The sequence below is a fragment of the Oculina patagonica genome, chromosome 14 (genome assembly GCF_052425735.1).
Source record: "Oculina patagonica isolate OP01 chromosome 14, crgOcupat, whole genome shotgun sequence".
In the NCBI taxonomy this organism is placed as follows: Eukaryota; Metazoa; Cnidaria; class Anthozoa; order Scleractinia; family Oculinidae; genus Oculina; species Oculina patagonica.
In genome coordinates, this window is record NC_135771.1 from 19,697,029 (window position 1) to 19,721,428 (window position 24,400).

The 24,400-nt window shown below is 40.7% G+C and overlaps 2 protein-coding genes and 2 pseudogenes across 4 annotated transcripts in view; all 4 read right to left on the reverse strand.

Annotated features, from left to right (window-relative positions):
- The window catches only part of LOC144638886 (uncharacterized), an 11,717-nt gene extending 7,531 nt beyond the window's left edge, over positions 1–4,186 (reverse strand). Inside the window, exons 1-2 of the mRNA XM_078498183.1 lie at positions 3,625–4,186; positions 789–987 (exon numbers count right to left, since the gene is read on the reverse strand). Coding sequence (XP_078354309.1) covers positions 789–987; positions 3,625–3,874 — 449 coding nt within the window. The 5' untranslated portion in view covers positions 3,875–4,186. The remainder of the gene's footprint in view (positions 1–788; positions 988–3,624) is intronic.
- A 1,347-nt stretch (positions 4,187–5,533) lies between these two features.
- On the reverse strand, positions 5,534–9,245 carry LOC144638885 (uncharacterized; annotated as a pseudogene). Its single transcript, XR_013568026.1, has 3 exons — positions 8,906–9,245; positions 6,490–6,978; positions 5,534–6,326 (listed from the first exon to the last, which is right to left on the reverse strand). The product of XR_013568026.1 is annotated as an uncharacterized LOC144638885 (transcript).
- Positions 9,246–10,984: 1,739 nt separating this feature from the next.
- LOC144638852 (uncharacterized) lies at positions 10,985–14,405 on the reverse strand. The gene is made up of 3 exons (XM_078498143.1): positions 13,774–14,405; positions 13,016–13,480; positions 10,985–11,609 (listed from the first exon to the last, which is right to left on the reverse strand). The coding sequence occupies exons 1-3, from the start codon at positions 14,021–14,023 to the stop codon at positions 11,296–11,298; spliced, it is 1,029 nt and encodes a 342-aa protein (XP_078354269.1). The 5' UTR covers positions 14,024–14,405; the 3' UTR covers positions 10,985–11,295.
- A 1,671-nt stretch (positions 14,406–16,076) lies between these two features.
- LOC144638856 (uncharacterized) lies at positions 16,077–23,055 on the reverse strand (annotated as a pseudogene). The gene is made up of 3 exons (XR_013568016.1): positions 22,713–23,055; positions 16,702–17,154; positions 16,077–16,393 (listed from the first exon to the last, which is right to left on the reverse strand). The product of XR_013568016.1 is annotated as an uncharacterized LOC144638856 (transcript).
- Between the last annotated feature and the right edge of the window lie 1,345 nt (positions 23,056–24,400).

Consider the following 24,400-nt stretch of genomic DNA (forward strand, 5'->3'; position numbering starts at 1 on the left):
ATGAAATTATTGAGAATCCTGAAAGATCCTTGAAAAAAATCTTGAAAGGATCTTTGTGAGGAGCCTCACGAAAACTTTTTAAGTAGAAGATAAAATATGAGCGGGAGATCTGTATGGGCGTATACAATGGCGAGCCGATAGGTGAGCCATTGAAAACGCTCATACAGATCGGACGCGAATATTTTATTCTACTTGTGAAATGAAAACAATAAATTGAATGCGAAGTTTTGTTATGCGAATCAGTAGAGATCTGTATCAAAAGTTAATGAATACTAATTAGCTGAGAAGGAGTTTGTATCAAAAGTTAATTCTATTGTTTGATATGTATTGGGGTTTATAGTTGTGTACATGTGATCTGAATACAGTGCTGGGATTGGTTTGCACCCTCATGAATAGTTAATGAATTTTACAAGGTCCCCTTACAAGTCTTGACAACCCTTGTCTTCAAAGATCTGTACAGGACCTTTACATATCTTTACAGATTCTTAAAGATCTTTAAAGATCTTGCACAGATTTTCAACAGGAAAGACCTACCATCCCAGTGTTCCTCAGTATATCCACCAAATATGTAATCTCCACTCTTGATCACTGTCACCGTTGCTCCCTTGTTGTCACAACAAGAGTGAAAATTGGAAGCAGACCAGCCATCACAAGAAGCACGGTATAACAAGTTGCCGCTGTCATCTGTAAGGGCCCTGCTTTCCTTCAACCAGTCGATCAAGGTTTTGCATTGATCCGATGACAGTATCACAGAATCTTTGAAAGGCCTTGGTGTCAGTGTCTTAATAATTCCTTCAACTTGATAAAATTCTGCCTCGGTTAACAGCTCTTGTCGAATAATCTTGTCTTCAGGTACCACAAGCTGCCCAGTGCGAAGATAATTCAGGATATACCTGAAGTGAGTTCCATCGCGATCAATGAAGTAAGATCCATCCTCGCTTGGCTTTGTTTCAAATCTCCCTGAAAACATGGCGTGTAACATCGAATCTGGGATAAACCAAAGGAAAAACAAAAAAAAATAAGAAAAAAAAGTGTGGAATAAGCCTTTGCAGCACACGCCTATCAGAAATATACAGGGGGGGGGGGAGATATTTGAATATGATTCACAGACAATGCAAAGGAATTTTAAAAATATCTGATGTAGCTGCAGTTCCTGAAACTACAGTTGGTTCTACCTCGTAATCGTGCTGAGAGATAACATGTGCTTCGTTTTCGCTCATGTTCGGCAGAAAATGCAAAGTTTTTGTCCTTAGACCAAAAAACGTGCTTCGAAGAAGTTGGCGTAAGGTTTGCACTGTGTTGGTGCATGCGCTTGCCATCTCATGTAATCTCCCAGCACTCTATAACTCGGTAGAATCTCAATCAAATTTCAACTTCCAGGTAAGTCTCGTTTAATTTTCCTATTTTACAATATACGACAACAGTAGAAGAGATTTCAATGTTCAAACCGAGATCAATTCAAAACTCGAATGTTGATTTCATTCATGCAACAGACACTTGAGAATTTGAAAAAATTCCCCAGTATGCATAACATGGGTCAACAACATTTTTCCCACTTTTTCTTCTGCCAGTAGTATTTTGTGTCTTTTCAGTGCACCAAAATGTCTCACCTCTCTTTTAGTTAATTACCATAGGGTTGAAATGGGTTATTCCAGAAAAAATCCACACACCCCCCCCCCCCCCCGACGGATGGCAAACTTTTTTGACCCCCCCTTCCGCCCGGATTTCCCAGATCGCTAGACCCCCTCTCCCGCCCGGATTTCCAAGGTCAAGAACCCCCCTCCCGCCCGGATTTCCATTTTTTTTTAAGGCCCTAACTGGACACAACAGGCAATAGAAAAGACGCAACCTTTCTTCCAAAAGATCCCTGTTTATTATAATTTTCAAAACTGGGCTAATGTTGCGAATTTTGCTGGTCAAATTTCAACATTTAAAATCAGATTATTTAAACGATCGCACATGTGTTTGTGTGACCTCCGGCACACTCTCCTCGAAAATGCCACTTGTTTTTTCCGTCAAACAACAAATGTACAAGATAAGAAATATGTAAGTCTTAAAAATTATATAAATGTAAGAAAAAACACAGTAAAAAAAGTCCTTAATGCGCTAATAAAGAAAAACTATAATTTCAGTTGTCGGTGACAAGGCGGCCTAAATTGGCGCGTGTTTACAAGATCGAGTTCATGTTTACAAGATCGAGTTCTCGCTAGTGTGACATTTACTTGAGCTTAGCAATAAAGCCTTTTGAACTACAATAATTTTAAATTTTGTTACCTATATGGGTGTGTAGGTCAACTGGAGCTCTTGCCTTTCTTTCAAAAATTTAAGTGCGTAATGCGTAATGTCCACGGTTCTGGCTTTCATAAACTTGTTAACATATCGATCGTAAGACATGGATTAATTCAACTTCAACTTCAACTTGGAAGTAGCCAAATAATACACAAATTGTGTATACACATATAAGCTATAGCCAGCAAAAGGAGTTCTCGGGTTGGCTAAAATAAACAGAAAAGTGCAGCCGGACCGACCGTCTTCGCATTTTTTGAGGATGTTGCAAAGCACGGGCGCGGGTGGCCTGGGTACCGTAAAAATGTTCCAGGCGTTGCATGCTCGGTCGAAAGTGTTTTTTCCGATCGTAAAGTTGTTGTTATCCATTTATCGCGCCTTTTCTTCATGAATAAAAGGATCTATGAAGGTAAACTTGAAGCATATGAGGTAAAAACACCATAAAGTGGAAGACTACAAGACTTTCCGATGCAAACTTCTTCTTTTAAGTGGTAAAACATTTCGATCGAGTTAAAGTTAAAAGTGACCCCCGAGGAAGAATTTTTAAGTTCAGACCCCCCCCTCCCGCCCGGATTTCCCGAGCAATTAACCCCCCCTCCCGCGAGAATTTCCAGTTTGCCATCCGTCGGGGAGGTGTGTATTTTTTCTGGAATAACCCAATAAAAGAAAGTGAAGAACAAAATGAAGAGAAAACACTATGTGTGACATTTGACAGTTGACTAGTTTATGCAAAATGAGGCCAGATTCCCACGTGCCTGTCACATTTGTTTGTAATTTATTCGCAGAACTTCGCAGTCAAGGTACATGTAAGACCACAAATCGTCAGATTGATTTTAATACCCAAAAACATCCCTACCTAAATAAAAAAAGTTGCCAAATTGTCATACCCAAAAAAATCCCACAATCAAAAATTTCGAACCCAAAAAAATCCCGAGTACCACCCCGGCCTGGGGTACAGGAAACGAGTAAAGCACCATCAGATTGTATACATGTATTTGCAACAGCGACAAAGTTTCCCTTACCAAATAGGTGACAGGAGTGTTGGAAACGAGTTAAGCACCATCAGAGACCCCCTTGGACGGCCTCTATACTCAGACTGGTCAGAAATCCACTAGCTAGCATTTAGCTGATAATTATGACTGGGTTGCAGCTGACGTCACGGCAGCCATGCTGGCGGACAAGAACAAAGCGTTTCCCTCCGCTGGGAACTAAACTCTTTTATCATGCAAATTCCGCAAAAACATTTTTTATTGTTTTGTTCACCAACATGGCCGCCTTGACACGTGGTTGCAAGCCAAGAATTCTCGATCAGCAATTACAAGAAAAGTAAGTATGTACCTGGATCTTTTGTCAGGGTTTCCAAACTGGTTGAAAAATTGCAGCCTCCGACGTTGAGTTTTATTATCTTGGAGAAATGTACTTGCTCGAGCTTCTTTGCTGCGTTGTCATAAGCTTCTAGTTCCGTGCGAATTCTTTTCGTTTCGCAGTTTAACATGTCGAAAGCTTCCCTGATGCGTTTGTTTGCATTCTCGAGCACTTCGCTGCTGTGAGAGCTGATTTCTTCCTCTGAGTTATGCAATGAAGACATTCTCCCTTCGAATAATAAGACTAGTACTGCAAACTCTTTCTTCTGTTTTGAAGGATAGGTAGAGTAAATCACTCGGGAAATCACCTCGATCTTTTGGAAAGTGTTCAAAGTGAGGAAATTTCGATTTTTTCACACCTTGCAAATCCCTCTTAGCCGGCGGAGCATGAGCACGAGCGAAGGGACGCATGATTTGATTGGCTGGATTTGGATTTGCTTAATACAGTTTTGAAAGGGCAAATCAGTGCAATCTTCAACTCTCTTGTACAATCTCCAGAAAAGTTTTTTCTTTCTCTTATCACTATTTGTTACATCTTAAAACCATCTAATGCGATATTTGGAAAATAAAAATGCTAATAAACAGCTTAAATGGACGGCCGAGTGCTTGAGAGGGGACTGGCACTAGTAGTTTAAGCGGCGTTTATCTCAAAATCTACCCGTACGACCCTACCTCAAAATAATAATTTCAGAAATAAGAAACTGGCTTTGAATTATCATTCATGCAAAATGATATAAAAATCTGTAAGACAGATTTTTTTCGCAAAATAGGAAACTGTGATATTTTGCCGATTTTTAAAATAGCTCAAAATCTGTCTTACAGATTTTTTCAAAATTTTGGCTGTGGACGTGGTTCACCCCTTAAATTTAATTGTGAAAGTTTCAAAATAGGTTGTACGGTAGGTTTTCGAGAAAATCTGGATCAAAATCTGGCTTTTACGACCTCCGAAGCGAATCAAATTGCGCGTGCGAGCGCGCGCTAATATGACGCCATGCATCGCGAGCGATAATGAAAGACAGATTTAGAACTTCTCTGTCGGTTGTTTAACCACCATTTTGTCGTTTTGTTTTCCGTCCCAGGTTTCATGACCTATCTGAAAGTATTTTTTTAATTTTCTTTCGTATACAAATTTGTTAAAGCGCGGTAAAACAGATGGAACTCTTTTTCGTTTCTGTTCAGAGTTGCTAGCGCCATTTTAGTCCTTAACAAAAGGAACTGCCAATCTTCACTTGCAGCGGCTTTTCTCTGTTTTCTTTCTAATTCGGCGAATTTCGTTCATGTTGAAGTATAAGTATGAGCAAGGATAGATAAATTTAATAGTTGCTGATTGTAAACATATCCCCATTTTTACGACTGAACGGGGTTTGACAAGAAAAGCAAGAAGCAAGGAAACAAAATGTGGCTGAAAAAAAAGTGGACATTGAGAGCCATTAATCGATCGATGACTTTCGTGTCTGTAAAGCCCAGCTAGCGTCGTACATGAAGGAGCATTCGAAAGCTAAATTAAAGTGGGTTTCACATAAGCTTCATCAACGATGAAATTATCTAGAAACCAGAGCGCTGGCTAAAATCGAGTGCGTGGCCGCTTGTTCGCAAGAAAATGAGAAGCTTTTCAGCTGTAACAGCACAAATACACTTTTACCCAAATCAGTCTATATATATATCTTATTAACCACGCGCGAGGGCCGTACTGGGCGAATATTGGCCCGAGGTCTTGACAGTACGGATCGAGCGCAGCGAGGTCCGTACAAAAAAGACCGAGGGCCAATATTCGCCCAGTACGGTCCCGAGCAAGCTTGGTTAATAAGAGATTTATTACACGACTGGAAACTTTGTGTAGTGATAATTGCTACCCGGTAGATGTCCTGGAAAACAATGTGCGGTAAATTTTTTCCGCGCGCTATTAAAAATAAGTTATAATTATTTCTGTGTTTAAGGTCATTTCATTTTCAAAGCAATAAAAACTCCGAAAAAATCTTGCAAAAAAAATCTTGCAAAAATCTTGCGCTAAATCGCGCTGGAATTAGCGCGGGATCATCCGGGACAAAACCCGGTCCGATACTTGGAAAATATCGGCCCTCGCGGGACAGGAAATAAAGTAATCTGATTGGCTGATTCAGTTATTGGCCCTCGGACCGCCTTAGTCGTGTAATAAGTTCTGATATATTTATTTACAATTACAGCGTTATTACTTTACGGCTTACATATAAATGCTTTTCAAAGGACACTAGCTCGTCATCTTGACATTTTTCATCTGCTCACAATTGCAAATTCTGAAATCTGTGTTGCCTATCAGAGGTGCCAAAATCTGCGCCAAATTGTTTGTAAATTGTATTTCATATTAGCCTCTAAGTATAATCTTCCAACTTCTTAAAGCCAAAAACTTCCATTTCAATGACACGAAGCTTTTTATCAGTCCCGCTAGAAACGTGGTAACATTCCGACCTGTTGGACGCTGGTACGTGTGGTTCAAGCTTGACGAGCAGAAGCTCGAATCTGGTGCACTGACAATACAGAGATCACAGCCACCTCCGAACATTGGCCCAAAGCCATCGTAGCAATATATAGCATATCCTTCTTTGTCAGCTATCAGAGGCAACTTTGTTGGAGGCAGACCGCTTGGGTTGACAAGGCTGAACAGGAACGAGTCTGGTGCTTTTTTGTACCATTGAGAACCTAATGGAGAAAGAAAATAACTGATCGAATATAATGCTTACCAGAAATTCATCCACGTCAGAGTGACATTCTTACACTAATATGTCTACTTCCTATATCTAAGGGACGGACCACTATTTTTTATTTGAAGGGAGTAGTTCTCTTTGAACTACTAAGTCAGTACTCAAAGAGCATTTAAGTGACCTACCATTCCACTCTTTAGTAAATCCTCCAAATATGTATTTTTTAGTACTTTTGACCACTGTCACCGTTGGTCCCTTGTTGTCACAACAAGAGTGAAAATTGGAAGCATTCCAGCCATCACGAGAAGCACGGTATAACAAGTTGTCGCTGGAGTATGTGAGGGCTTGGGCTTCCTTCAACCAGTTTATCAAGGTTTTGCGTTGATCCAATGAGAGGATCCCAGAATTCTCGAAGGGTCTTGGCGGGGATTTTCGTGTCAGCTCATTAATTATTCCCTGAACTTGATAAAATTCTGCCTCGGCAAGAAGCTCTTTGCGAACGATCTTGTCTTCAGGCACAATAAGCTGCCCAGTGCGAAGATAATTCAGGATATACCGGAAGTGAGTTCCATCGCGATCAATGAAGTAAGATCCATCCTCGCTTGGTTTTGTGTCAAATCTTCCTGAAAACATGGCATGCAACATGGAACCTGGGATAAACATAATAAAGGAAAAGTGTATGAGAATCTAGCAAAAGGAGAAAACATCCTAACATTAAACAACAATAGCTCTTGAATTTTTCACGATTGTTAAGATCACAGAACTAAGGTTACTTCTTGCTTCATGGCAGGAGAGCATGGAGAGCATGTAGATGAGAATATATATCAGTGTGTTATCCACTTAAATTATATAAAATTAAAAGTTATAAGTTTAAAGGGAAACTGTCCTGCCGAAAATGCAAAATGCAAAATGTCAGCAGGCCCGTAACCAGGATTTTGCATGGGGTGTGTATGAGCGCCTCCGACGCCAAATCTTGAGCGCCGCAGGTCTGGGGGTATGCTCCCCCAGGAAATTTTGAAAAAATAGGTTAATGAGACAGCATTTCGTGCGTTTTGAACACAGTTTGTTAGGACAAAGGCAGGTAAAAGTGAAGGTAACAACGACAATAATTCTGGTACATTTTTAATTTTAAATCATATTTTTCAAAACAGAGCCTTGAAAACGTAAATTACATTTTATTAAGCTAAAAATTACGGCAGTACATAGAAGGAAGACAGGAAAAAGATAGCTTTCTTCATTTCAGTGCCAAATGGCAATTACATAAATTAGCCAGAGTCCGGCGGTTTGTTGATCTTTTAGCACCGTGGCAATCTCCAAGTACCCAGTCTTCTCTCTTTTTGGTACCGCCTGGGAATATTAATGGGACTTCGAACGGTTCGACTACGACTGTGCGTCTGTACTCTTATAGATGACAGGCATCAACCAATCACGACGCGCGCAGTAACTCGGTTATTGTATAAACACAAATAGATAACTGAAATACCGTTTACAGACAAACAGATCTTGAATACTGTTTTGCTTCCAGTTGTTAGACACTGACTACGCGCAAGACCAAAGCGTTTTTTAACAAAAACAACGCTGTGACATTGCCATAAATCACGAATAACACACTGAATATTAGAAACGAACTACACTCAAGGCTTTTGTTTTTACAAAAAAAACTATGAGCCATTGCTATTAATCGCGAATGAAAAGCACACTACTATTGAGTAAAGTGGACAAAAAGCTGCCACACTGACAGATCATAGAAAACTTAATACGAATTCAAAATGCTGCCTTGGAGTCCAGGAGGTCTGACGAGGCAAGAGGTTGTTGTTTTTTTTACTAAACTACTGGTAGTCTGTCTTTTCTCCTAGGGGCCGAGGAGCGCGCGGGCTTTTATCAGAGACGCGAGCCGCGAGCAATCTAGCGGTTGGTCGAGAAGGGGCTTGGGGCTAGACGAGAAAAGACATTTTTTCCTCGATCGTGCACTCTCTTGTCTTGCCCCAATCCCTTCACGCTCGTCCTGAACCCTCGCCGAAGTCTCGCACTCCCTTACTCTCTTACTTAAAACTTCCGAGAGAAAAACAGAATGCAAGCAGTCTTTATTTTTACAGGGGCTTTTTTACGCCTACAACTCTAACAAGAGATGCCCTCAGATGGTCCCCATGACCGTAGAAAGAGAGGTCACCCAAAAGAAAACTGGAGAAGGACGGTGAAATGAGAATTAAGAGACAATGAATGGACTTGGGGCCAACTCGAACTAGCAGCGGCCGACCGTAACCAATGGCGCTATATGGCTGAGGCCTTATGTACGTGCACCCATGCACGAAGAAGAAGAAGAAGAATTAACTAACTCAACAGGCAACATGGGCAAAACAAGAGAAGAAGACAAGTAAAACTAAATCAAGTTCTTCACAGTTATATATTAAAAGAACTTTTATTGTCGGCAAATCGGAGAAATATTTATTCGCGCAGTAATATTCCCTTGTTTAGCCAGGCCCCAAGATGTTTCAGGAAATTTACATATAAGCTTTAATAGTGGACCTTACGGCTAAGGCATTCAAGATGTCACATGTAAAGGTAACTTAAAAATACCTGGATCTTTCTTCAGGGTTTCCAAACTGGTCGAGAAAAGGTGGCCGCCGACATCGAGTTTTATTCTCTTTATTCATGTTCTCAAGCCTCTTTGCTGCTTCATCAACAGTTTCTGGTTCGTTGCGAACTCTGTTCGTCTCGCGGTTTAAAATGTCGTAAGCTTCTTTGATGCGTTTCTTTGCATCCTCTAACACTTCACTGCTGTAAGACCTGATTTCTTCCTCCGATTTACGAGATGAAGACATCCTCTTTCAAAGAATTAAAGATACTGTAAACTCTGACTTTGTGGAATAAGTAGAACCAATAACTCCCGATTCTTGAATTTTCAATTTTTGAGAGCTTTTTGGTCACGCTACACCTGTCACGTAGATAAAAGTCACCCAGGCCACTCAGCGTTTCAAACCATAATATATTGGATAATTTTTTTCATATTCCTCTTGTATCTTTGACCTCCGGCATGCATTTTACCCAGTTCTAGACTTGGGGCGCTTTCCATTTGGTCGAAAATTCCGAAAATTCCGCTTTGGGGGTAAATGGAAAACGTTTTTTCGGTTCACCCGACTGGAAAATTCCCGGAAATAAAAAAGTGGAACTGCTGCTCAACTCAAAAGGTAATCTTTACCAGTTCCAGGCCCACCGCAACCAATCTCCACCGCCATTTTGTAAACAAAATGGCGTCAGAGGTCATGGCTGTCATGATGTACCAGTGTTCGTTTTGCTTGCTCGCAACGCACTCTATGGAACATTAACTAAACCACGACTTCACTTATTACGAAAACGGTAGGTAATTTGATTTGAATTTGGAAGGTGTACACTTTTGAAGTGCTCATATTTAAATGAGGTGCCTGCACTTCGATGCTTGTTTGTTGTTTCGCGCGCATAAGGGTTTCATATTATTTGCTTTGTTTTCTTTAGAATCTTTAGATTCCAGTCGTTCCCCCCTCGCCCTATCAGCCAGAAAATGTGCATCCAACAACAGCAACAAGCTACAGACTTGGTAGGATCATGATGTTAGGCTTAATAACCTCATGGCCTGATCATAAGCATATGTTTGGTTAGCCTGCGTGGCCGGCGTTCAAAGGGGAAGGAGAAGGGGAGTTTTGTTTGGTGGCAAACACAGGCGAAATTTGCGACAAAATGGAACAACATTTTCCCGTTGAGAAATTCCCGGAAATTCACACCAAAATTTCCGGATTTTTTTTTCTAAATGGAAAGCGCCCCTAAGGGCCCGGTACGATTAACTATTCCGATGTATGCAATAGGGTTCTTGTGTGACGCGAGTTCTAAAATTGAAAATTTACCAAGAATGTTCCGTAAAATTCCCAAACTCCGTTTAAAAGGCTCCATTTATATGGTCTCGGGTTCCCGAAACAACCCCTTCCACTGAGACAACTTTATCGAGTGTTTATATGAAAAAGGGTCAATGCTCAGTTATGCTTGTTCCTTTGAGTTCGCCATACGTGTGTATTGAGGGCAAAGAACTGTTGGAAATATTTTCAAATACTTATTTTGGGATAAAGCAAACCATGAAGGCAACGGCAGGGAGAAGGTCACTAAACGAGAGTGTTGATAGAGTACAATGGCTCTACATGTGCATTGTACAATTTTGATACTTGAAAATATATCTTTGCAAATTTCTGTTTTACTTGTGTTTTTGTTATCGAAGGTGCACCACAAGTAACTAGCGCGCCTGCGTGGTCCTTCTCCGTGTCTGCGTGGTTGCTACGCAACAAAAGTAATTTTTGCCGCTCAGGCGACGTAACCTTGGCGGAGATTTGTTCGATTTAGTCTACGTTTCAGATTTAATATACTTCTATATTCTTTGATGTAGGCCCGCTTGTGTTTGTGTACGTAAATTGGGTTCTACTGTGTCATTGAGAGTAATCAGACAATGAAATGAAAATAGAATATCATTCATACATTTTCTCTGGAGTGGTGCAGTCTGTTTCACCTTAATATCTAACTGCTAAGGTTTTATGGCCTTTAAATTTTAATGGAAAGCTCTCTCCGTTACAGTATTAGGGGCCTAAAAGCGCCCTGTGACATCGCGTCCAATGTTGCAAGCAATAGTACGAACGCTTCTACATTGCTCCAGTCACAAAGGGGTGGCACATATTATCAACAATTTCCTCCTTTTTGCTTATCCTATATCTAGTTCGAACATAACAGACTGTTCCTCGTTAATGGATTCGTTACGAGCGTCAATGTGACAACAAAAACCAAACAGACTGAAGTTTATTTTAACGAATCATCCTCTACAGACCTAAAGTTCAACAACTTTTTTAAAGTTAAGCTTTATTTTGCTGATTAACTGTGCCATGCAAAAAGAAAATAACTGAGTGTGATCGTTTGCTAATTGTATTTCATATTGGCAACTAAGTGTAAGCTTCTTACTTCTCAAAGCCAAAAACTTCCATTTCACTGACACGAAAGTTTCCATTTCCTGCTAAAAATGTGTTTGCATCCTGACCTGCTGGACACTGGTAAGTGCTGTTCAGGTATACAGAGCAGTTGTTGGATTTGTTTGGTGCATTGCCAATCAAAAGGTCATGGCCACTTCCAAATATTGGCCCATAGCTACTGTTGCCAATGATAGCATTTCCTTCTTGTCCAGCTATCAAAGGCATCTTTGTTGGTGGCAGACCGCTTGGGTTTACAAGGCTGAACAGGAACGAGTCTGGTGCACTTTTCCAAGCTCCAGAGCCTAATAAACAAAGGAAATAACTGGTCGATTATAATGCTCACCAGGAATTCATCCACTATAGTGTGACATCCCAAAAATCCCAAGATTTAAAAGAGTACCAGGAAAATAGGCAAGAATATATCTACTTCATATTCCTAAACAACCAGTTCCAATATTTTCATTTGTACTTAACTCCTCCCTCCCACCATCCCAAGGGGGGGGGGGGAGGCTCCTAATATGAAAATGTCAGGTCGCTTGTCCTAAATGTTAAAAGAAACCTATGAAAGTCTTTCTACTAGTACACTTTTACATGAAATACACTAAGAGGTATGGATGCTTGAAATTAATCATTATGCGGTAACTAAGCATTTTTTACTTCTAAAATGCATGCTCATAACGTGACTGGGAAAAAAGCATGAACCATTATTTTTTGGAGGGGGAATCAAATTTTCTTCAAGACGAACAATTTTCTCTTTGTCGTTGTCTGTGCAAACAAATTTGTTTTGGGTTGCATCTCCCTGCAGACAGTTTTTTGGTGTTGGCAAACAATTTATTTGAGCTTTTTGCGAGGTTTTTGTTTTATTGTTTCGTATCGGGCAGTTCCCTTTAGACTAAGGCCATCCCAATAAAATGTTTCGTTTCCCATCGCTTCGTCTCTTGTGATGGTGGGTCGGTCGGTCGGGCAAAAAAAAAAAAAGAATGAACACTTAAAGGGGTCTGGGTCCATTTAAGGCACTGTTTACACGGACGCGGTTTCATTTGTAACTGCGTCGCTTTCGGTGCGGTTACGCCTTTCGTTTACACGGCGCCGATCGAGACACAAATGAAACCGGATCGTTTTGAAAACGCTCTCAAAAGTGGAGCGTTTTCAAAACGATACAGTTTGCATTGGTCGTGTAAACGGCAAAACCGCATCGATTTGAAAACGGTCGAGTGTTTTGCCACAAATTGACTGGATCGCGAGGGGTATTAAAACATGACGAACCTCGCACGGAGTGCAGCGCTTGCTTTACAGTCACGTTCGAAAACACTTGAAAAACGGTAGGATATGTTTCGTGTAAACACGTCGAAACCGTGTCGTTTTCGATGCGGTTTCGAGGTTATGAAACCGTGTTGATTAATAACCGCGTCCATGTAAACGATGCCTAAGAGGCCAGGAAATGCAGAACCGAAAGATTTTGTTTCAGTCGATCTCGCTGAGAATGCTGGAACAATCGTTAATGCCTTTGGTATGAAATAGCCCTTGAAAAACTTAGTATCGATGTTAATTAAATACCAGTTGTTGTTAATAAAACAAGATCGTGTGACTAGTGAATCTGGATTTTTTTTTTACATTTGGAAAAAAATGGGTTGGTCGGGCGATGGGAAACGAAACATTTTATTGGGATGGCCTAAGTAGTACTCGAAGAGCATTAAGTAAGACTTACTATCCCAGTGTTGGTCGGTATATCCTCCAAATATATAATTTCCAGTACTTTTGACCACTGTCACCGTCGGTCCTTTGTTGTCACAACAAGAGTGAAAGTTGGTAGCAGCCCAGCCATTACGAGAAGCGCGGTACAACAACTTGTCGCTGGCGTTGGTGAGGTCCCGGGTTTCCTTCAACCAGTTAATCAAGATTTGGCGTTGATCTGATGACAGGATCACAGAATCTTCGAAGAGTCTTGGCTGTTTTGGTGTCAGTGCCTTAATTATTCCCTCAACTTGATAAAACTCGGCCTCGGCAAGAAGCTCTTCGCGAACAATCTCGTCTTTGGGCACAATAAGCTGCCCAGTGCGAAGGTAATTCAGGATATACCGGAAGTGAGTTCCATCGCGATCAATGAAGTAAGATCCATCCTCGCTTGGCTTTGTCTCAAATCTTCCTGAAAACATGGCGTGTAACATTGAACCTGGGATAAACACGACTGAAAATTAGCTGCATTTTTCAATTTCAGTACTCCTTAGAAACAAGGAAGTAATGTTTCGGAAGCACTTCAAAAACATACTGATGTTCGCTTTCGAAACATGTTTCCTCTCCGGCTAATCGGAGAAACATTTATACGCTAAGCAATGTTTCTTTGTTTAACCAAGTCCTTAGAAAGGTCTAGAAAGCGAAAAGTCTTATGTTTTTAAATTAAACTTATTTAGTAGACCTTAGCTGAGCTTTCAAGATAATCACATGTAAAAGGTAATTTAGAAATACCTGGATCTTTGTTAAGTGTTGCCAAACTGGTCGAGAAAAGGTGGCCGCCGACATTGAGTTTCACCGTTTTCGAGAAATGCACGTGCTCGAGTTTCTTCGCTGCCTCGTCAAGGGCTTCCATTTCCTTGCGCACTCTGTTCGTCTCGCGGTTCAATAAGTCGAAAGCTTCGTTGATGTGTTTGTTCACATCCTCGAGCACTTTACTGCTGTGAGAACTGGTTTCTTCGTCTGAGTTGTGCGATGAAGACATATTCCTTCGAACAGAGACAATACAAACTCTGACTTCGTTGTATAAACAGCACGGATCACCCGATTCTTAGGATTTTCGATTTCGCGGAAATATACATTATGGATTGTTTTTTGGCCACGCTACGTGTACACCTGTCACGAAAGAGGCGATTGGCCCAGTCCTCTCTCGGCGTGTAAGTTTTCTTGCAGGTTGTGGTTCTTCTGGCTCGAAATGGCAAATTTTGAGCAGTTTAAAGGATTTTGCTTTCGCTGTTTACGTCTTATTATGTAGGAAGGGTGGAAAGTCCAACAGCTCCAAATTAGCACAGCTCCAGCGCGGAGGCGATTTTCGACCTGAAAATCCCATCGCACAGCTACAGAGGTGTACGGGCCCGCACTGACTTGTCTGCATTAAAAACTCAATAATAATTCACTGCGACCAATTTTAATTCTTATGCAACCGAGGTTACATCCAAAAGAAACTAAACAACGCGGGAAAAAATGTTTATGCACAAGCCAAAATGAAGAAACAAAAGAACAGAAAATTAATGAAAATGTCTTAGCACCCAAGTAGTGCTTTTCAGAGTTTCTTGGGAGGCCTTTTTGCATTGCCCTACCAAAACGCGATCGGTAGCTCTCGAACAAAAACGAGTAACCAAAATTTTTAAGCTGTCCGAATGTGTAGTTACGAAAAGTTGTGCCGGAGGGAATTCGCTATTCTCCAGCCTCCTTCTGATTGGAAAAATTAAACAATGGTTTCACAAGAAATAAAATGCAAACAGCGGCAACAAACATAACACATGGACTACGCATGGTTTAAAAAAGAAACAAAAATTTACTTGTCGTTTCGCATGCTACAGCACGCATCTTCAGAAGTGACGGTTACAAAAAGCAAAAGATTTTAAAACTTGAAAAATACAAAGCGAGGTACTGGTAACGAGCTAAACAATAATTAACAACAGTTATAACAATAGGTGAGAGCTAATAAAGCCAAAGCTTTTCATTGTCAACGAAAAATTAAGGGCAGGTTTTAAGTCCCGTAATACCAATGGCTCTGAACGTGCATTGTCCATTTCTGAAACTTAAAGAAAACGTTGAATTTTCTCATCTCTGTATTTGCATGTTCTCAGTGTTTTATAATCTTCTTTCTTGAAAATTTGTTTTAATCTTTTCTGGGAATATATCTCTGCAAATTTCTGTTTTACTTGTGTTTTTGTTATCGAAGGTGCACCACAAGTAATAAGCGCGCCTGCGTGGTCGTTCTCCGTGTCCGCGCGGTTTCTACGCAACAAAAGTAATTTTTGCCGCTAGCGACGTAACCTTGGCAGGGATTTGTTCGATTTAGTCTACGTTTCGGATTGAATTTACTTGTATGCATTGACAGTCCATGGGAAAATCTATAATCTTTGATGTAGGCCCGCTTGTGTTTGTGTACGTAAATTGGGTTCTACTGTGTCACTGAATGTAACTGACACAATAAAATGAAAATGAAATAGAATTCATACATTTTTTCTCTGGAGTGGTGCAGTTTATTTTACCTTAATACTGATCTAACTGGTAAGGTTTTATGGCCTTTCAATTTTAATTGCAAGCTCTCTCTGTTACAGTATTATGGTGGATTTCCACTGACGCGTAATTTTTTACGTGCGTGAAAAAATTTAGAGACAATGTATGAACGACTTGCGTAAACGTTCACGCAAGTCGTTGTCCCTAAATTAGGGGCCTGGAAGCGCCCTGTGACATCGCGCCCAATTTTGCAAGCAGTAGTACGAACGCTTCTACATTGCTCCAGTCACAAAGATGTGGCATTTATTATCAACAATTTCCTCCTTTTTGGTTATCCTATCTCTAATTCGAACATAACGGACTGTTCATCGTTAATGGATTCGTTACAAGCATCAATGTGACAACAAAAACTAAACAGACTGAAATTTATGTTAATGAATCATCCTCTACAGACCTACTGTGTTACAACCTTTTTTAAAATTAAGCTTACCGATTGACTTTTACATGTACAAGAAATAACTGAGATGTGATAGTATGCAAATTGTATTTCCTGTTAGCCACAGAGTATAAGTTTCTTACTTCTCAAAGCCAAAAACTTCCATTTCACTGACAAGAAACTTACGATTTCCTGCTAAAAATGTGGTAGCATTCTGACCTGTTGGGCACTGGTACGAGTTGTTCAGATTTACAGAGCAGTTGTTGGAATTTGGTGCACTGGCAATAACAACATCATGGCCAATTCCAAACACTGGCCCATAGCCACTGTTGCACCAGATAGCATGTCTTTCTTCTCCAGCTATCAAAGGCATCTTTGTTGGTGGCAGACCACTTGGGTTGACAAGGCTGAACAGGAACGAGTCTGGTGCTCTTTTCCAAAGTACAGGACCTAATGAAGGAAGGAAATAACTGATCGATTATAATGCTCGCCAGAAATTCATCACTGCAGAGTGACATCCTCTGTGGTAACTAAGCATTTTTGCCTTCTAAAATAAAGCTCATAACGACTGGGTACTAATCCTCATTGGAAGAGAAGATAATGAACTTAGCAAATATGCAAAGCTTTGAGGGCAACTTAGAAAGAAAAACATGCAACATTTGCTTCTATTACAAAGAGAGGCTCTTGTTTTATTGTTTTGTATCGGGCAGTATCCTTTGGACTAAGCAGTACTTGAAGAGCATTTAAGTAAGACTTACTATCCCATTGTTCCTCGGTATATCCTCCAAATATGTAATTTCCGCTCTTGATCACTGTCACCGTCGATCCCTTGTTGTCGCAACAAGAGTGAAAGTGGCAAGAATTCCAGCCATCACGAGAAGCACGGTATAACAAGTTGCCGCTGAAGTTAGTAAGGACCCGGGTTTCCTTCAACCAGGTCATCAATGTTTGGCATTGATCTGATGACAGGATCACAGAATCCTTGAAAGGTCTTGGTGTCAACGCCTCAATTATGCCTTCAACTTGATAAAATTCAGCCTCGGCCAGAAGCTCTTCACGAATAATCTCGTCTTTAGGCACAATAAGCTGCCCAGTGCGAAGATAATTCAGGATATACCGGAAGTGAGTTCCATCGCGATCAATGAAGTAAGATCCATCCTCGCTTGGCTTTGTATCAAATCTTACTGAAAACATGGCGTGTAACATTGAACCTGGAATAAACATGATTAAAAAAGAGTATAAGAACCTTGAGAAACACGACAAAAGTCTTGCATGCAGAACCGATTATGCTATAACTGAAATGTTTCTCGGTTTAGCCACAATTTTTATTCAATTTCAGAGCTTCTTAGGATGTAATGTTTCTGAAGCACTTCAAATACATACTATTCGCTTTCGAAATATGTTTCCCACCCGGCTAATCGGAGCAACATTTTCTCGCGCTGCAATGTTTCCTCATTTTTTATTACAAGAGAGGACAGAACGTTCTCTCCTTGAGAAAGGTCCTAAATTTGCTCCAACCCCACGAACCATCCCGGTTAAAGACATTGTTTCCGAAGTTGAAGCCGCCATCGTCCGCCTTCCCGATGACACAAAGGATGCCGTACGAACCATCACCGCCTCTTTGCTCCACAGAGCCCGACTTCCACCACACAGCAACACCTCCAAAGCTGAATTAAGAGCCCTAAAGAACCTAAAACAGGACCACGAACGTGTTATTACGAAAGCTGATAAAGGGAACTGTTTTGTTGTCATTGACAGAACTGATTATGACTCCAAAATGGAAACTCTACTCAGCGACCGAGACACTTACCAACCAGTCCTCAAGTCACCATTCGCCAAAATTGAAAGGGAACTGAACAGTAGACTCCTCGATCTCAAACGACAAAACAAGATAGACGAAACAGTCTATCAGAAACTCCGTTCTACCGACGGTTCTCCGCCTGCCATCCGGGGTTCCATTAAACACCATAAACCAGGATTCCCTCTTCGACCGATTGTATCGAGCATCGGGTCTGCCCTTTACAACACATCCAAGTTTCTTTCTGATATCCTATCGCCGATTCAGAACCACAATGGCTATTCCGTCCTCAACTCTTCACAATTTGCCAAAGAAATAGCCAATATGGAAATTTCCGACGACGAAGTGATGGTGTCATTCGACGTGGTGTCGCTATTCACAGCTATTCCTGTCCACAAAGCGTGTGATTACATTCGCGACAAGCTGAACAATGACAGTACTTTACGATTTAGAACAAGCCTAACCACCGACGACATCATCTCTTTATTGGATTTCACTCTCTCCAATAACTTTTTTGTCTACAATAACTGTGTATATAAGCAGGTTCACGGTTGTGCTATGGGCAGCCCTGTGAGCCCTATTGTCGCTAATCTTTGCATGGAGGTGGTAGAAGAATTAGCCATCAATACCTCTACAATTGCACCTAGGATTTGGAAAAGATATGTTGACGATAGCTTCGTCATCATTAAGAAAGACGCTGTCCCCTCCTTTCATGACACTTTAAATTCCATTGACTCAAAAATCGCTTTTACTATTGAAGAAGAAAACAATGGCCAAATCTCTTTCTTGGACACCTTGGTTTCCAGGAAAAATGGTGTTATTGTCATCGACGTTTACCGGAACCGACACATACAGATAGATATCTGGATTATTCTTCTCATCATGAAATAAAACATAAAGTCAGCACGGCCTCGACCCTCCTATTCCGTGCAGCCAACCTACCTAGCACTTGTGAAGGTAAAGCACGCGAGACTAGTCACGTTACGGAAGCATTGAAAGCCAACGGCTACCCACCAACAGTTATTTCTAACATATTAAAAAAGAAGTCAGCCCCGACAACTCCTCCCCCAGAAGAATTGGTGTCCATGTTCTTCAAATGGGCCGATCCATCTGACACATCCCTGGGTTTCGCATGTCTTCCCTATATCCGCGGATTGACTGAACCTCTCGCCAGGTTACTTCGTAAAAATGACATCCGTGTAGTTAGCAAACCAGCTAAAACCCTGCAACAAGAATTCCCTTCTCCTAAATTCAGGCAGCCCCTGGATCTCCAATGTAATGTTGTTTACAAAATTCCGTGCGCTGACTGCTGTTGGAGTTACGTAGGAGAAACGGGCAGATGTTTTAAAACCCGAAGAAAGGAACATCAACGAAATCTTAAAAATTATACGAGAGGCTCGAACGTTGCTAACCATGCTTGGCAAAATAATCACTCAATTGACTTTGATGGCGCTACCGTGATAGACAAAGGCAATTACCGAATTCGAAGAACACTAGAATCTTGGCACACTGCCAAAACTGTCGGCGCAGATAATAACTCCAAACCGTTACCAAGACAATATTCTATCTTATTGTAATTTCTTATTTGCCTGTTTTTGTCCTTTTTTTAGCTTTTTACACTTCTATTGTATTTTAGTTTTTAATTATTATTTTCACACCCTCTCTTGTATATATTTCCAACCACGCGCTTTATCTTTTTTACATTCGTCAAAGGCTATAGTAAAATAGCCGAAAGCTCATATATTTTTTACTTTTTAAACCAGAGAACGCTATTTTACACTTTTAATATAAAAGTGATTTTGCTTGAAAAGCGATTTGCATTTTGCTGCTTTGTTTTTCCTCCCTCTACGGTTAAACTGTAACATGTCAAAGGTTTATGAATTAATTTTCAAAAATAATACGACTTTTTTAATTTTCACAAACATGTTTCGACAGTACATCCGTCATCGTCAGTGTGACGGTTATGAAAGTTAACAGTGATTTAAAACGTGCCTGTTTCAAATACGTTACATTGCGTTGAAAAGCAATACGCTAGATAAATTTCGAAGTTAACGGAATTAAAAAGAAGCGCGCGCGCGTGCAGCTATAGGGAAAGCGTCAAATTGATGTGTTTGACCTGTTGATTAAGGTCCGGCTTTTCCCACTTGATGTACATAGACTCCTTAAGCTTAACCTGGTACTTAGTAGGCGCAGAGTCTAAGATCTTTCACCCCTTTGCTACAAAATGGGGCTGGTTAAAACGCTCATTGACAGGACCTTTAAGATCAACAACACGTGGTTGGGTTTTCACAATGACATTCATAATTTATTTAATATTTTGCGTAAGAATCTCTATCCCGAGCATGTATTAGACATGTTACTCCACCGTTATGTCACGAGAGCAGTAGTAGGGAATGACACACGACCTTCAACAGGTGTCGAGCAACAGGAGTTGCCCAAGCACTATTTCAAGATCCCCTACATCGGGCATTTTTCGGGTGTTGCACAACAAAGGGTACGCAAGCTAATCGATCGATTCTGTAAACCCATTGACATCAAATTTGTTTATTCTACTTTTAAAATTAAGAACTTGTTCAACGTGAAAGATCCTCTCCCTGACAAGCTCCGTACGCGCATCGTGTATAAATTTTCTTGTGCAAGCTCAATGCAGTTCCTTCTGGCTCTGTCTTTATGTACGCGGATGACACCACCCTTTTTTTGCATCGGTGATACTGTTGATTGCGCCGTTGCTTCTCTAAATAAAGCACTATCTGAACTGAACAACTGGTGCCAAGAGAACTCTTTAACTCCCCACTCGGCAAAGTGCGAAGCAATGCTTCTGATGAGAAAACCGCATATCGGTCCTCTAAATTCGGTCATTATCGGAGATAATCGAATCGACTGGGTGAAACACACTCGCCTTTTGGGCGTCACTATCGATGACCGGCTGGCCTGGTCACATCATCTTACAGATGTAAAAAAGAGTTTTGTGAACAAACTGAACCTCTTAAAGAGGAGTTCGTTCTTAAGGAGAGAAGCCCTTCTGGATTTGTATTATAAGGTCATCCTGCCGGCAGTTCTTTATGGTCTTGTCGTCTGGGGCGGTTGTGTTAATGCAGAGCAACTAAATTCTTTGGAAGTGCTCCATTGTAGGGCGGCCAGAGTGATTTACAACCTGCCCCGCGATATGCCATCCGCTGAAGTCTACCAGTATACGAAATGGAACACACTAAACTACTTATACAAACTCCGGATAATTAAACTAATTTACAGGGTTATAAACGGTGAAGCACCAGCTGCATTGTCACACCTAGCGAAAAAAGCCAGGATTTCTTACAGCCTCAGAAGAAACAATAACATCGTGGTCCCTAGATTTAATTCATACTTTGTAAAAAATTCAATTGAACATAGGGGGGCCATCCTATGGAATGCTGTTTCGTCGTATAATACAGGATCCCAATTTTCGGTTTTCTATCGAAAAGTGAAAAATGACAATTATATTAAGGAGCTTAATTTCAATGCTCAGTCGGTTCAGTCGCTCCCTAGGCATTACAATGACTTTAAATGTTACTGATTGTTATGTAATTAATTATTTTTATAGTAGATACGATCCAATTTAGTATATAAGCATTTAGTTGTAATTTAGAAATCTATTAGTTTATTAGTATTTTGTAATATTAAGTATAATACACGACCCCACAAGCATTGTGCTTTAAACCCTATCGTGTGTAAATAAAGGTTTTGATGATGATGATGATGAGCTGTAATGCTTGTTACGTTGGCGAAACAAGCCGACATTTCTCCACGCGCGTGCACGAGCACTTGTCATCGGACAGAAACTCTCACGTTTATAAGCATTTGCAGGCTTCAGAGTCATGCCGTACCTCTTGTAACTTAGACTGCTTCAAGATCTTAGACTCTGCGCCTACTAAGTACCAGGTTAAGCTTAAGGAGTCTATGTACATCAAGTGGGAAAAGCCGGACCTTAATCAACAGGTCAAACACATCAATTTGACGCTTTCCCTATAGCTGCACGCGCGCGCGCTTCTTTTTAATTCCGTTAACTTCGAAATTTATCTAGCGTATTGCTTTTCAACGCAATGTAACGTATTTGTAACAGGCACGTTTTAAATCACTGTTAACTTTCATAACCGTCACACTGACGATGACGGATGTACCGTCGAAACATGTTTGTGAAAATTAAAAAAGTCGTATTATTTTTGAAAATTTCTACAATTTTGCTGCTGTCTCGACCATTTATGAATTAACTTACGAGGAAAATCGCGTCAAGTTTACAATGGTTGAATTCTCGTTATATATATATAATAAACAAATTACAGCATAGAAAGTGCTTTGTACGGATTTTTATTCACTCGTTGCAAAACTTTGGAAAACTCACTCGTTCGCTTCGCTCACTCGTTCGTTTTTCCAAAGTTTTGCAACTCGTGAATAAAAATCTGTACGTCGCACTTTCTATGAAGTAATCTATATATATCAAGCTAATATAAGCCCAAAAGATGTTTCAAAACTTTCATATAAGCTTAGTAGACCTTAGTAGACCTTAGGCATTTATGGCAGCTTTTTAAGCCGGAACAAAATTTCGAAAAGCCATACATCGATGTTGTGTGAACTAAAAGATGTTCGTTACAACTAAAAGATGTTCGTTTCATCTTAAAGTTGTTCGTTACAAATAAAATATGAGGAAGCGGAAATGAATTTTGAAAACAGAAAGTGACATTATACCCAGCAATCCAACGCAAATTTGTACGGATACAAAATGGCTTCTGCTGGAGTTGTGAGATGGCTACCAGATACAATAAGAATTTTTGAAAGTGTATCATACATCTATTCATACAATATTGATGTATGGTCATTCGATATGTTGTTGTCCGTATAAAGCCTGAAAAGCCGCCAAAGCATTAAAAGATGAGATGTCAATAATAATAACTTCGACACTGGTTATTTTGTTATGTAGAAGTGATTTACATTAACCTGGATCTTTAGTCAGGGTTTCCAAACTGGTGGAGAAAAGGTGGCCACCGACATCGAGTTTTATTCTCTTGGAGAAATGCATATGATCAAGCCTCTTCGCTGCCTTCAACAGTTTCTGGTTCCTTGCGAGCTCTGTTCGTCCCGCGGTTCAAAATGTCGTAAGCTTCCTTGATGTGTTTGTTCACATCTTCGAGCACTTTACTGCTGTGAGAACTGATTTCTTCCTCCGAGTTACGCGATGAAGACATCTTCCTTCGAACAAAGACACTGCAAACTCTGACTCCGCAGAATACAAGTAAAAGGCGAATCACCCGATTCTCAGAATTTTCGATTTCGCGGAAAGTAATGTGGATTGTTTTTGGTAACGCTACACCTGTCACGAAAATGGCAATTGGCCCAGTCCTCTCTCGGCGTGTAAGTTTTCTTGTCTGTTGTGTAGTGTTGTTCTTTTGGCTCGAAATGGCGATTTTAGTTTTAAGGATTTTGTTTTTGCTGTTTATGTGACTAATTCTGAAGAAAGGGTAGAAAGTCCAACAGCTCCAAATTAGCACAGCTCCAGCGCGGAAGCGATTTTCGACCTGAAAATCCCATTGCACAGCTTTCAAACTGAGCAGCAAAAGAGGTGTACGGGCCCGTGCTGACTTGTCTGCATGAAAAACTGCTCAGTAATGATTCACTGCGACCAATTTTAATTCTTACTACAACAGAGGTTACATCCAAAAGAAACTAAACAACGCGGGAAAACAATTGCATGCACAATTGCAAGTCAAAATGAAAAAACAAAAGAACAGAAAATTCATGAAAATGTCTTAGCACCCAAGTGCTTTTCAGAGTCCCTCGTGGGAGACCTTTTTGCCCTACCAAAACGCGATCTGTCTCGAAAAAAGGAGGACTTGTCAAATCTTCTCGTATCATTCAATCGAAAATTCATCATAGCCGAGAGCTAGCCTCGGACAAAAACGAGTAACAAAAATTTTTAAGCCCCGAATACGAAGTTACGAAAAGTTGTGCCGGAAGAACTGATCTCTATCTTTCTGATTGGGTACAATTTAACAGTGTTCATTTAAGATTTCGTTTTATGAATAGGAAGACAAATGCAAAACGAATACTCAGTAGTATAGGGAGTGATATCAATGGTGCGACGGTTTTCGTGTTTGGTAACGACATATTTATGCTACCCGGTTACCTTGTAACCGTTTCTCAGGGCTAAACGGTGGGTTATTTGTATGTGTGTACGACTACCTGCAATTCGGGTAATTCAGCCGTGAACATACAAAGAAACACGGGGTATCTTGAAACCACGTCTTGGATAAACGCGAGCGCAAAGACTGCAACACATTTAGAAACATCATTTGCCTAGACTGTTCACAGTCCCCTATTTTTTCGTGAAGTCGTAAAGATCGATCGTTCAGTCCGACGGGCCGCCATCTTGGTTTACAAACGCAAGCGAAAACTGGAGAGAGTGCAAAAAACCCGTGGGTGGAGGGAAGAGGGGCGGAAAAAATATTTTTTCCGCTTTCCCACCCCCACGCTATGAGCACCCCGCCCCCCCCCCCGCCTCTCACAGGGTTTTTGCACTCTCCCCAGTTTTCGCTCGCGTTTGTAAACCAAGATGGCGGCCCGTCGGACTGAACGATCGATTTTTATGACTTCACGGCAAAATAGGGGACTGATCGATTGCAAAAAAA

Coding starts and splice junctions, on each gene's coding strand:
- LOC144638852 (XM_078498143.1), bottom strand. CDS start 14,023: ATGTCTTCATCGCACAACTCAGACGAAGAAACCAGTTCTCACAGCAGT. Junction 13,481..13,773: donor AACACTTAACAAAGATCCAG/GTATTTCTAAAT, acceptor TGTTTATCCCAG/GTTCAATGTTACACGCCATG. Junction 11,610..13,015: donor TACCGACCAACACTGGGATA/GTAAGTCTTACT, acceptor TTTGTTTATTAG/GCTCTGGAGCTTGGAAAAGT.